The 12,866-nt window shown below is 50.8% G+C and overlaps 1 protein-coding gene across 8 annotated transcripts in view; it reads right to left on the reverse strand.

Annotated features, from left to right (window-relative positions):
- The window catches only part of HECTD1 (HECT domain E3 ubiquitin protein ligase 1), a 247,790-nt gene that overhangs the window by 69,262 nt on the left and 165,662 nt on the right, over positions 1–12,866 (reverse strand). For 5 of the 8 annotated variants that reach the window (XM_075330090.1, XM_075330084.1, XM_075330087.1 and 2 more), the window contains exons 23-30: positions 9,603–9,769; positions 6,776–6,952; positions 5,284–6,081; positions 4,799–5,017; positions 4,567–4,700; positions 4,328–4,484; positions 3,543–3,765; positions 3,240–3,294 (exon numbers count right to left, since the gene is read on the reverse strand). In XM_075330090.1, coding sequence (XP_075186205.1) covers positions 3,240–3,294; positions 3,543–3,765; positions 4,328–4,484; positions 4,567–4,700; positions 4,799–5,017; positions 5,284–6,081; positions 6,776–6,952; positions 9,603–9,769 — 1,930 coding nt within the window. The remainder of the gene's footprint in view (positions 1–3,239; positions 3,295–3,542; positions 3,766–4,327; positions 4,485–4,566; positions 4,701–4,798; positions 5,018–5,283; positions 6,082–6,775; positions 6,953–9,602; positions 9,770–12,866) is intronic. The other 3 variants (XM_075330091.1, XM_075330086.1, XM_075330085.1) reach the window with 1 other exon arrangement.

A 12,866-nucleotide genomic window follows, 5' to 3' on the forward strand; every position in this document is an offset into this window, starting at 1 on the left:
GCCACCATCAGGTTATAGAATTATGCATACGTCACAGCAAAATACTAACACCATGCTGAAACAAGTTTGGCGCTCTTCACATTTTTCCTGTGCAAAAAGTTTAGACAGGTATGGAAAAATTCTGCAAAGTAAGGATTATTTACAGAATAGAAGTGTTAATCGTTTATTTTATCAATTAACAAAATGCAAAGTGAACAAAATATATACTGTATTTTTCGCATTATAAGACACACTGGATTAGAAGACGCAACCCAAATTTAGAGATCAAAAAAGGAAAAAAATAAAAATGGGGTCCATCTTATACTCCGGTGTTGTCTTACTGAAGGGGGCCACCAGTGGTCGTGAAGCAGGGTTACAGGAGGCGGAGGTTGTGCTGGCAGCCAAGGCGGGTCTGTGGTGGCAGCAGTGGCGGTTCAGTGGTGGCGGTAGCCGTGGCGGTTCAGTGGTGGCGGCAGCCGTGGCGGGTCAGTGGTGGCGGCAGCCGTGGCGGGTCAGTGGTGGCGGCAGCCGTGGCGGGTCAGTGGTGGCGGCAGCAGTGGCGGGTCAGTGGTGGCAGCAGCAGTGGCGGGTCAGTGGTGGCAGCAGCAGTGGCGGGTCAGTGGTGGCGGCAGCAGTGGCGGGTCAGTGGTGGCGGCAGCAGTGGTGGGTCAGTGGTGGCGGCAGCAGTGGCGGGTCAGTGGTGGCGGCAGCAGTGGCGGGTCAGTGGTGGAGCAGGTCGGTGTGGTGAGTGTCCCAGTGTGTCCGCGGTCCCAGTTTCAAATGACAACAGATGGAGCTCTCATCCAAGCGCTCCATCTGCGCACGCGCTGACTCCCAGCGCCATCATTTGAAACTGGGACCGCGGACACACTGGGACACCTGCTGCACAGCCACCGCAGTCCGCACAGCCACCCACCCACAAAGAGAGACAGCCGGCCTCCAGGATAGAGAGGCAGCCGGCCTCCAGGCCAGAGAGGCAGCCGGCACCAACAGGCACCCAGCTGCCTGCATGCACCCAGTCACCACACAGACAGCACCCCTGGTAAGCTATATTCAGATTTTAAGACGCACCCCTCATTTTCCTCCCACATTTTTGGGAGGAAAAGAGCGTCTTATAATCTGAAAAATACAGTATATATATCTAAGTGAAAACAATATAGTTGATGTGACCGCCCTTTGTCTTCAAAACAGCATCAAAGCACCACTTCTTCTAGGTCCTCTTTCCTTTCACAGTTTTTGGAAGTTTTTCCAAACATCTTGGAGAACTGACCCCAGATCTTCTGTGTATGAGGCGGCTGTGCGGATCCTTCTGTCCGTACATGTAATCCCAGACTGATCGGAAGACATTGAGATCCGGTCTCTGTACAGTCCATATCAGCACTTCCAGGACTGCAGACAGCCATGAAGGAGGGGTCTGGCTCCAAATTTATTCTGCAGCAGGACAACGGCTCCAAAATTACAGCCAATGTCATTCTGAACGATCTTGACCATAAATAAGAAATCCTGGAAGGGAAGCTATGGCCCTCCGATGAAGCTTATCTGGGATTACATGAAGAGATGGAAGGATTACCACTTGCCTACATCCAGAGAAGATTTGTGGTTAGTTCTCAAAGATGTTTGGAACAACTTGCCAAGTTGCTTGAAAATCTGTGACTTCAAAAACGACACCAATTCTTCTAGGTATACTTGCATAAAGAGGCGGTCACACCAAATATTGATCGGACTGATTTTTCTTTTGTTCATTAGCTTTGCATTTTGCTGATAAAGATAAACTAATAAAATCTCCACACCAGCAGTTTTCTTTATTTGACAGATGGAGAGGTGCTTTAAAGGGAATCTGTCACCGGGTTTTTGCCTCCTAATCTGAGAGCAGCCCAACGTTGGGGCTGACATCCTGATTCCAGCGATGTGTCAGTTACTGGACTGCTCAGTGTAGTTTTATAAAATCACAGTTTAATCAGCAGTAGATTATCATTACAGGACTACTTGTTGTGCTGCCAGAGAGAGCAGCCTAGTCATGAGCTCTGTATAACTGCTAGATCTGCGGCAGAGAAAACATTAATGACAGCAAAAGACACCGCTGGAATCAGGGTCTCTGTCTCTACATTGTGCTGCTCTAAGATGGTGGAGCAAAAACCTGGTGACAGATTCCCTTTAATCTAAGTCCATGACCCTTGTCTGTTACTCAGCTTTGGCGGCTTCACTTGCTATCGCTGCCACTCCATTGGTCTCTGGTGATTTGTGACCTGCCTGCAGCTCCAGTGTTTCATGGAGAGTGCCGGAGGTCACAACTCAATACAGATCTATGGGAGCCTTCTTCTGGCTCTCATAGAGACGTATTGAGAACTTGTAACATAACTTCTGGCCAATCAGAGGTTACAGCCACAAGATGATGCCATGGCATCAGAGCGGTGTCGGCGATAGGTGAAGGGTCAGTATAATGCTCGGGGCATGGGCTTAGATTTAAAGGGCCAGTCCAGTGCTTAAAATAAAACTAAATGCTGGAGTGGTGATTTGAACACCTATTTTTAACACATTCTTATTTTGTAGCAAATTTACCACAATACTGTCTCAATCTATCAGTATATACCGCTTAGGAGAAGGGTGCATACAGTAGGATATTTTGTGTTTAGGCTTCCATTGCTGTGCATAGGAAACCATAGTAGACTATGGCCCCGAATGGGTCAGTATGAGGCTACTGTATGTGCCCACGGGACTCTGTACCCGCGAATTTTGCAGCGGGAAAACCTGCAGATTTAGCTGTATTTTATAGATAAATCTGCAGGTTTCAGCATGCACAGATGCTCCCCATGTTATCCTATGGGACATGGGGAGTGCTGTGTCAATGCTGCGGTATGTGCGGCTGCGGAATATGCTGTGAATGTCCTGCAGCCGCACGTAACTGTATGTCAATTATTCCTGCGGAATTACCTGCGGAAATTCCGACCCTGCACTATGGAGATAGAGGCCGGGACTTCCGCAGGTAAGTCGCATGAATGTCCGCAGGTTTACCGCAGCTATTTCGCTGGAATCCCCGGCGGATTCCGGGGATCAGCTGCGGGAAACCTGCGGATATATCCGCAGGTGCAATCTCCTGTGGGCACATAGCCGGATACTCTTTCTTTTGGCACATACTGGGAGCGTGTGGTCTGATGGACACAGAGGTGTATAATGAGTCCTCACAACAAGTTCCTCCGTTGGAGAATAAAGCCTGGTCTTGTATTAATGGCATCTTTTAGCATTGGCTGGGTGACACTCACCATCCTGCCGGACTCCTTCTGCTTATCGGACTCCTTCATCTCTCTGTACATTATTCTGTATCATGGAATAAAGTGGAGAGTCTATGAACACATTTACCGGACAACGAGCAAACAATGGTTTAGCGCAGAGAATCATCTCCTCTAAGATGTGGTTACAAACATGCAGAAACCAGACACAATGTGCCGGAAGCTATTACATCGGATTATATTCCGCTATATGATAATGTTGTATTTGAGTATAATTTATTAGGATAATGACATGAGGGGAGGTTCCCCCCACAGCCCCGTCTGGTGGCTCCTTACGTGTAGGTGGGCTCCCATATCCTCCTCAGCTTGTCGGACTTGATGGCTCCGTTACACGACAGCTGCAGCAGTTTCTGCACATAGTAGAAGATGGTGGAGCGGAAATTACTGAGCGGAAGCTCCACTTCACGGCCGTTTCCCAGACCGGTCACTTTCAGAGTGAGGGCGAGCCTAGGAGGGGGAGCACACTCAACTTCTTCCAGGAGCTCAGAGTGGGGCGTACCTGCAAATATTAGACATGTACGTACCAACCGTTAGAGGGTCTCTTACCGGTGAACCATCTGCAGTCATAGCAATGTGCAGGATACATCGCACTATTACAGACAAGATATCAAATAAGCTTTTATGCCTTTATTTTTAACAATAAAAAGGGGAGGAGAGTGATTATTTACTTTACTTTTTGCTCCAGTCACTGCAGTTCTATTCAGAAGCTGGCTGTATAACACAGCCGGCATTGCCAGGTATAGTGCAGGCTCACATCCTGAGTCTGCTCCTTACACAGGACATATTACATCCTAAATCACTAAGAAATTAGAGAAAGAGTCTATCACACTTAATATTGAAATGCTTGAGAACACACTAATAAGGGGTGAAATAGTGGTGCAAATGTTGCATCTGTAGGGGGTCATACAACAAACCATTGAGGTCATAAAGCAATACTTTCACCACACTGGAAGGTAAAACGCATCTACATAAATAGAAAACTCCATAGTTAATCCATGTTTGGAATAATCTGTCCACATTGTGAAATAGGCAACAAAAAACCCTACAAATCTGGGACCTACCTGGAGCTGGTATCTCCAGGTCGGTGGTCTGCTGAACATTCGTTCTTCCAGGACGTGGATCAAAGGCTGGTACCAGAGCAGAAAACTGCCTTTTCAGCACATAATCATCATCCCATGTCCTACGGCGGCCACCTTTGGTCTCATATTCTTCTTCCTCCTGACCACAAGTGAAAATGTCAGATCCAAAACTATGAATACAACCACAATGAAACCATACAAGGCCACGGATGACAGCTCACCATGACTTCTTCATACTCCTGTTCTTCCTGGTTGTCGTCTTCATTTTCATCATCCTCTTCATCAGGCTCTGGGAGGTCCTCATCGTCATCCAGCTCAGCCAGAAGAGTGCTGGCCCGACAGCTATCCAGGAAATCTGCAGAGCACAAAATCAGGAAGATATTAGGAAACCCCCATTACCATATGAGCATACAAAATCATGTCCTTAGTTTGCAATTACGATCCCCATCTCACCATAGAGTGAATATTCAGCCTCCTGGCCGGTGTCGCTCTCACTGGATGTGGACGTTAGGCTAGTTGTGAGGGTATTGCTGAGGGACTGGCCTACAGAAAGACCGGTGGTGGCTGTGGCCACATTGCTGCTGGTAACACTGGAAGTCGACATTGTAACAGTGGATGTGGTTCCTGTTGTAGTCAAATTAGGGAAACTCTGTGCGCCCATAAGTGGAGAGGCTGAAGGAAAACACAAGATCAGAAACATAGGTAAAAGTGGGGTATCTATCCAGAGTTGATGACCACCAGCGATCAGCAGGATAAGGGTCAGGCCGCTCCCTCTAAAGTTCATAGGACTGCCAGACATGGCTGACTACAGCACTCATCAACTCGAGTGGAGCACATGTGTCACCATGGTTCTTGACCCCCATATGCTAATGATCGGTGAGGGTCCTAGCAGTCAGTGCGTTAGCACTCATCCTGAGAATAGGTAAGTGGATACTCACTGGCAGAGCTGACTGCGTTTCGTCCCAGAGTGTTGGTGTTGTTATCGCTGCTGCTCCGGCTGAGGTTCATGTTATTGGTGGCATTCGTCCGTGCAATGTTTGCAACCCTCCTTACAAAGGATTCCAGGCTGGACGTCTCCCGTGATGACAGGTTGGGAACGCTGGCGCTAGAACTCATTGGAGCTCCGGCAGCGAGCAGAGAGCTGACTGAGAGCCGGTTGCTGGCGGAGGACCCCAGGGGTCTGGGAACGGCAGCCTCCTTGTTGCTAAGCTCAGACACAGAGCTGACATCGGGAGAGCTGATGCTCACCATGCCCATTGATATAGCGGGTGTGTCACCGGTCTTCCTCTCTCCTTCACCCACCTGCTCCCCTCCCGGTGGGCAAGCTGAAGAGCCAGAAGCTGCCGGGTTAGAAGACAGCACAAGGATTGCATCATGGTGCAGGTCAGAGCCTGGTTCCTCTACCCTTCGCTCTGTCTTGGCACAGGTCACACTGGCATCGCTGCTACTTGCCACACTGCAGACAGAGCTGCTGCTCCCTTTGCGACTGCAGGAGCCAGTCACACCTCCAGCAACTGTGCAAGCTGAAGAGGAATGGGGGGGCGCTTTGTCAGGACAGTTGTTTTTCACCAAGCTGCTCCAGGAAGGTGGGGTGCCTGCAACAGTGGATGAAACAGGTTTGGATGACGCCGCAGATTCTGGGTCATAACCTGGGGCCAGCTTCAGGTCAAATTTTCCTTCCGCGCCCATGCGGTAAGAATTAGAGCCACCGGCATCCCATATGACATCAATCCAGCCTGGAAAGGGATAGTAGCGTGTAAGACGGAAGAGCAGACAGCAAAAAAGATCTGATTGGAATCAGGCAGAGAAAAAGCCACAGCAAGCCACAAACCTCTCCAAGCTAGCCCGGGGGGTCCACACACACCCACAACACATGCACAAAAGCAGCGGACTCGTATATGAGCGGTGGGAAGGGTCGGATCTTGTGAACGGGTGCAGTAACGAAGAGCAAACAAGGCGCTAATTCCATGGAAGAAGAGTTTTATTACAAAATAAGACGTTTATTTTGATTTTATTAATAAAGCAGCAAAAAAAGTATCAAGAAACTGAAGAAAGAAGGGAAGATGGGATGCATTAGGGTGTTAGGCCAGTCCACACCATACAGATGAGTAACAAGTGCTATCCGGCACCAGCGCAATACAAACCGTTACATTATTATATAGATCTGCACCCCATGTACTAATCTGTGTCAGATCATTTAAATGATCATTTTAGGAGACATGATGAAATAAGATGGATTTTCAAAGCAAGTACAACAGCCTCTTCAGGTCCAACATATCTATATACTAATGCATTCAGTTTGTATTGTGAAATCTGGTGACAGAGCCACTTTAACATTTAGTAAGTCAGTAGTGCATCACTTGTTCCAATCCAACAGAAACATAAAGCCCTTGGCGTGTGGAGCGTGGGTACGGTGAGTGGCATACATACCATTGTGCAGATCTCCGGTCACCGTGCCCTCTCCCTGAGCACTGCCGTCCTGGTCTCTCCATTTCCAATCAATGCCACGGATAACGCGAGCTCCGGGTACCATGTATTTCAGAACCTGAGAGCGCACAAGACGTCTCTGCCGTCTCAAGTTTGCTTCTGCTTCTTTGGCCGCTTTGCCTAACCAAGTGCAACAAAAGTGTTATTAATGCTCAACAGCTTACCATGAAAAAGTCATAAATATAATAATTACACAGGCAAAGAGTGCAAATGGATGAAGAAGGGGTCTCTCAGATGTTCCTCACATGTGGGGGACAGTGCAGCCTTTACACTGTAGCCCCCGGCATCCCCCAGTCTGCACATGTGGGGGACAGTGCAGCCTTTACACTGTAGCCCCCGGCATCCCCCAGTCTGCACATGTGGGGGACAGTGCAGCCTTTACACTGTAGCCCCCGGCATCCCCCAGTCTGCACATGTGGGGGACAGTGCAGCCTTTACACTGTAGCCCCCGGCATCCCCCAGTCTGCACATGTGGGGGACAGTGCAGCCTTTACACTGTAGCCCCCGGCATCCCCCAGTCTGCACATGTGGGGGACAGTGCAGCCTTTACACCGTAGCCCCCGGCATCCCCCAGTCTGCACATGTGGAGGACACTGCAGCCTTTACACCGTAGCCCCCGGCATCCCCCGGCATCCCCCAGTCTGCACATGTGGAGGACAGTGCAGCCTTTACACTGTAGCCCCCGGCATCCCCCAGTCTGCACATGTGGAGGACAGTGCAGCCTTTACACTGTAGCCCCCGGCATCCCCCAGTCTGCACATGTGGAGGACACTGCAGCCTTTACACTGTAGCCCCCGGCATCCCCTAGTCTGCACATGTGGAGGACAGTGCAGCCTTTACACTGTAGCCCCCGGCATCCCCCAGTCTGCACATGTGGGGGACAGTGCAGCCTTTACACTGTAGCCCCCGGCATCCCCCAGTCTGCACATGTGGAGGACACTGCAGCCTTTATACTGTAGCCCCCGGCATCCCCCAGTCTGCACATGTGGAGGACACTGCAGCCTTTACACCGTAGCCCCCGGCATCCCCCAGTCTGCACATGTGGGGGACAGTGCAGCCTTTACACCGTAGCCCCCGGCATCCCCCAGTCTGCACATGTGGGGGACAGTGCAGCCTTTACACCGTAGCCCCCGGCATCCCCCAGTCTGCACATGTGGGGGACAGTGCAGCCTTTACACCGTAGCCCCCGGCATCCCACAGTCTGCACATGTGGGGGACAGTGCAGCCTTTACACCGTAGCCCCCGGCATCCCACAGTCTGCACATGTGGGGGACAGTGCAGCCTTTACACCGTAGCCCCCGGCATCCCCCAGTCTGCACATGTGGGGGACAGTGCAGCCTTTACACCGTAGCCCCCGGCATCCCCCAGTCTGCACATGTGGGGGACAGTGCAGCCTTTACACTGTAGCCCCCGGCATCCCCCAGTCTCCACATGTGGGGGACAGTGCAGCCTTTACACTGTAGCCCCCGGCATCCCCCAGTCTGCACATGTGGAGGACAGTGCAGCCTTTACACTGTAGCCCCCGGCATCCCCCAGTCTGCACATGTGGAGGGACACTTCTAGATTTCCTTGCCTAGGGCCACTAGGAGTTAATAGCTTAAGATATGGCTCATGAAGTGGGCAAATCGGGATCTATTGTATGTTTTCATGGAATCAGCTACATGTGTACTCCTATTAGAGGCCTATTCTCATACGGATTATTGTAATATAGGTACACCCACAATGCACAATACTACAGAAACGCTACTTATGGCAGTCTGACCACACCAAGGGACCGGCAGGCCCAGCCTGAACACAACCTGAACCACCCTCAGCTTCCACAGAAGACTTGTATCCTCATTCACCCTCCCGATTATCATGGGACCATCATACAGTCTATAGGGAGCTATAGGGCTCATCATACAGTCTATAGGGAGCTATAGGGCCCATCATACAGTCTATAGGGAGCTATAGGGCCCATCATACAGTCTATAGGGAGCTACAGGGCCCATCATACAGTCTATAGGGAGCTATAGGGCCCATCATACAGTCTATAGGGAGCTACAGGGCCCATCATACAGTCTATAGGGAGCTATAGGGCTCATCCTACAGTCTATAGGGAGCTATAGGGCTCATCCTACAGTGTATAGGGAGCTATAGGGCCCATCTTTCGGTCTATAGGGAGCTATAGGGCTCATCCTACAGTGTATAGGGAGCTATAGGGCCCATCATACAGTCTATAGGAAGCTATAGGGCCCCTCATACGGTCTATAGGGAGCTATAGGGCTCATCCTACAGTCTATAGGGAGCTATAGGGCTCATCCTACAGTCCATATCGAGCTATAGGAAGAGCAGGCAGGATGGGGAGTTTGTGCAGGTTGGGACAGATGAGGAAAGTGCTGTATTATAATATTAAGTACTCATAATGTAGTGGTAATGGTAGTGGACGATAGTATTTGTGACTTGTATAGTAGAAATTTTAATAATATTGGTCTTTGTATAGTGTGTTTTAGTGTTAGCAACAGTGCCATATTGTAATTATTTACTGTTAAGTGACAGGGAGGTTGTATATGGAGACGTGTAATTTGAGGCTCGGGCCCCTGATTTTTTAGGACCCCAGCAATATCGCAGCCCAGCGGTCAGACCCCCACGGATCAGCAACTCATCACCTATCTGGAGGAAACCTTGTTTTCACTGGACTACTACTGTAAGTAATGTGTCATTTACATGTACACAAGTATGTAAAAGCAGTGTATGCAGTTCTCAGTATCTGCAGTTATTTCCCACATACCTAGCTGGTCTTCACACACTCCAGTAACAGTGCCATACAACTCAAAGCCAGAGAGGGACAGGTAGTGGGTCTGCCCGCTGGCATTCTTCCCAGCCTGCTTGATCCGGACGTGCCGCCACCCCTGCTTCTCCTCTCTCGGTGGGTCCAACGGCCATGTGGCAGTAGAACTGCACGGAAACACAAAGTATGCCATTTACATGTTATAATTCAACACAACTATAGTGATCACGTGGGACATTAGTGGGTACATACAGATGTCATATGGATCCCAGATGAAGGCTTCTCCTCTCCACAGCCTACTATGCAGAAACAAGTCACATTGATTAAAGGGAACCTGTCACCAGATTTGGTGACTATAAGCTGCATGCACCACCAGTAAGTGCCATATACAGCATTCCAGAATACTGTATATAAGAGCCCAGGCCGCTCTGTATAACGTAAAGAAGGGAATTTTGTTTACTTACCGTAAATTCCTTTTCTTCTAGCTCCTATTGGGAGACCCAGCCAATTGGGTGTATAGCTTCTGCCTCCGGAGGCCACACAAAGTATTACACTTTAAAAAGTGTAACCCCTCCCCTCTGCCTATACACCCTCCCGTGCATCACGGGCTCCTCAGTTTTGGTGCAAAAGCAGAAAGGAGGAAACTTATAAATTGGTCTAAGGTAAATTCAATCCGAAGGAAGTTCGGAGAACTGAAACCATGAACAAAAAGAACAATTCAACATGAACAACATGTGTACACAAAAGAACAACAGCCCGAAGGGAACAGGGGCGGGTGCTGGGTCTCCCAATAGGAGCTAGAAGAAAAGGAATTTACGGTAAGTAAACAAAATTCCCTTCTTCTTTGTCGCTCCATTGGGAGACCCAGACAATTGGGACGTCCAAAAGCAGTCCCTGGGTGGGTAAAAGAATACCCCAATAAAAAGAGCCGACAACGGCTCCCTCTTACAGGTGGGCAACCGCCGCCTGAAGGACTCGCCTACCTAGGCTGGCATCTGCCGAAGCATAGGCATGCACCTGATAGTGTTTCGTGAAAGTGTGCAGACTCGACCAGGTAGCCGCCTGACACACCTGCTGAGCCGTAGCCTGGTGCCGCAATGCCCAGGATGCACCCACGGCTCTGGTAGAATGGGCTTTCAGCCCTGCAGGAATCGGAAGCCCAGAAGAACGGTAGGCTTCAAGAATCGGTTCCTTGATCCACCGAGCCAAGGTTGACTTGGAAGCCTGCGACCCCTTACGCTGGCCAGCGACAAGGACAAAGAGCGCATCAGAACGGCGCAGGGGCGCAGTGCGAGAAATGTAGAGCCGGAGTGCTCTCACTAGATCTAACAAATGCAACTCCTTTTCACATTGGTGAACTGGATGAGGACAAAAAGAAGGTAAGGAGATATCCTGATTGAGATGAAAAGGGGATACCACCTTAGGGAGAAATTCCGGGACCGGACGCAGAACCACCTTATCCTGGTGAAAAACCAGGAAGGGGGCTTTGCATGACAGCGCTGCCAACTCCGACACTCTACGGAGCGATGTGACTGCCACTAGAAAGACCACCTTCTGCGAAAGACGTGAAAGGGAGACATCCCGCAGTGGCTCGAACGGTGGTTTCTGAAGAGCCTTTAGCACTCTGTTAAGATCCCAGGGTTCCAGCGGCCTCTTGTAAGGTGGGACTATGTGGCAAACTCCCTGCAGGAACGTGCGGACCTGCGGAAGCCTGGCTAGACGCTTTTGAAAAAATACGGATAGCGCCGATACTTGTCCCTTGAGAGAGCCGAGAGACAACCCCTTGTCCATTCCGGATTGAAGGAAAGAAAGAAAAGTGGGTAAGGCAAACGGCCAGGGGGTAAAACCCTGATCAGAGCACCAGGATAAGAAGATCCTCCAAGTCCTATGATAGATCTTGGCGGATGTTGGTTTCCTGGCCTGTCTCATAGTGGCAATGACATTTTGAGATAAGCCTGAGGACGCTAGGAGCCAGGACTCAATGGCCACACAGTCAGGTTGAGGGCCGCAGAATTCAGATGGAAAAATGGCCCTTGAGACAGCAAGTCTGGTCGGTCTGGGAGTGCCCACGGTTGACCCACCGTGAGGTGCCACAGATCCGGGTACCACGACCTCCTCGGCCAGTCTGGAGCGACGAGGATGGCGCGGCGGCAGTCGGACTTGATCTCGCGTAACACTCTGGGCAGCATTGCCAGAGGAGGAAATACATAAGGCAGTCGAAACTGCGACCAATCCTGAACTAATGCGTCCGCCGCCAGAGCTCTGTGATCTTGAGACCGTGCCATGAATGCCAGGACTTTGTTGTTGTGCCGAGACGCCATGAGGTCGACGTCCGGCGTCCCCCAGCGACAACAGATCTCTTGAAACACGTCCGGGTGAAGAGACCATTCCCCTGCGTCCATGCCCTGGCGACTGAGAAAGTCTGCTTCCCAGTTTTCTACGCCCGGGATGTGAACTGCGGAGATGGTGGAGGCTGTGGCCTCCGCCCACAGCAGAATCCGCCGAACTTCTTGGAAGGCTTGACGGCTGCGCGTGCCGCCCTGGTGGTTGATGTACGCGACCGCCGTGGCGTTGTCCGACTGTATGCGGATCTGCCTGCCCTCCAGCCACCGATGGAACGCCTTTAGGGCTAGGTACACTGCCCTTATCTCCAGAACATTGATCTGAAGGGAGGACTCTGTCGGAGTCCAGGTTCCCTGAGCCCTGTGGTGGAGAAAAACCGCTCCCCACCCTGACAGATTCGCGTCCGTCGTGACCACAGCCCAGGATGGGGGCAGGAAGGATTTTCCCTTCGACAGAGAAGTGGGAAGAAGCCACCACTGAAGAGAGGTTTTGGCTGCCAGAGAAAGGGAGACGTTCCTGTCTAGGGACGTCGACCTCCTGTCCCATTTGCGGAGAATGTCCCATTGGAGTGGACGCAGATGAAACTGCGCAAAATGGACTGCCTCCATCGCTGCCACCATCTTCCCCAGGAAGTGCATGAGGCGCCTCAAGGGGTGTGACTGGGCCCGAAGGAGAGAGTGCACCCCAGCTTGCAGCGAACGCTGTTTGTCCAGCGGAAGCTTGACTATCGCTGAGAGAGTATGAAACTCCATCCCGAGGTAAGTCAGTGATTGGGCCGGAGTCAATTTTGACTTTGGGAAATTGATGATCCACCCGAACCTCTGGAGAGTCTCCAGAGCGACGGTCAGGCTGCGTTGACATGCCACCCGGGAGGGAGCCTTGACCAGGAGATCGTCTAAGTAAGGGATCACCGAGTGGCCC

This window comes from Anomaloglossus baeobatrachus, chromosome 12, assembly GCF_048569485.1.
Source record: "Anomaloglossus baeobatrachus isolate aAnoBae1 chromosome 12, aAnoBae1.hap1, whole genome shotgun sequence".
Classification (NCBI taxonomy): domain Eukaryota; kingdom Metazoa; phylum Chordata; class Amphibia; order Anura; family Aromobatidae; genus Anomaloglossus; species Anomaloglossus baeobatrachus.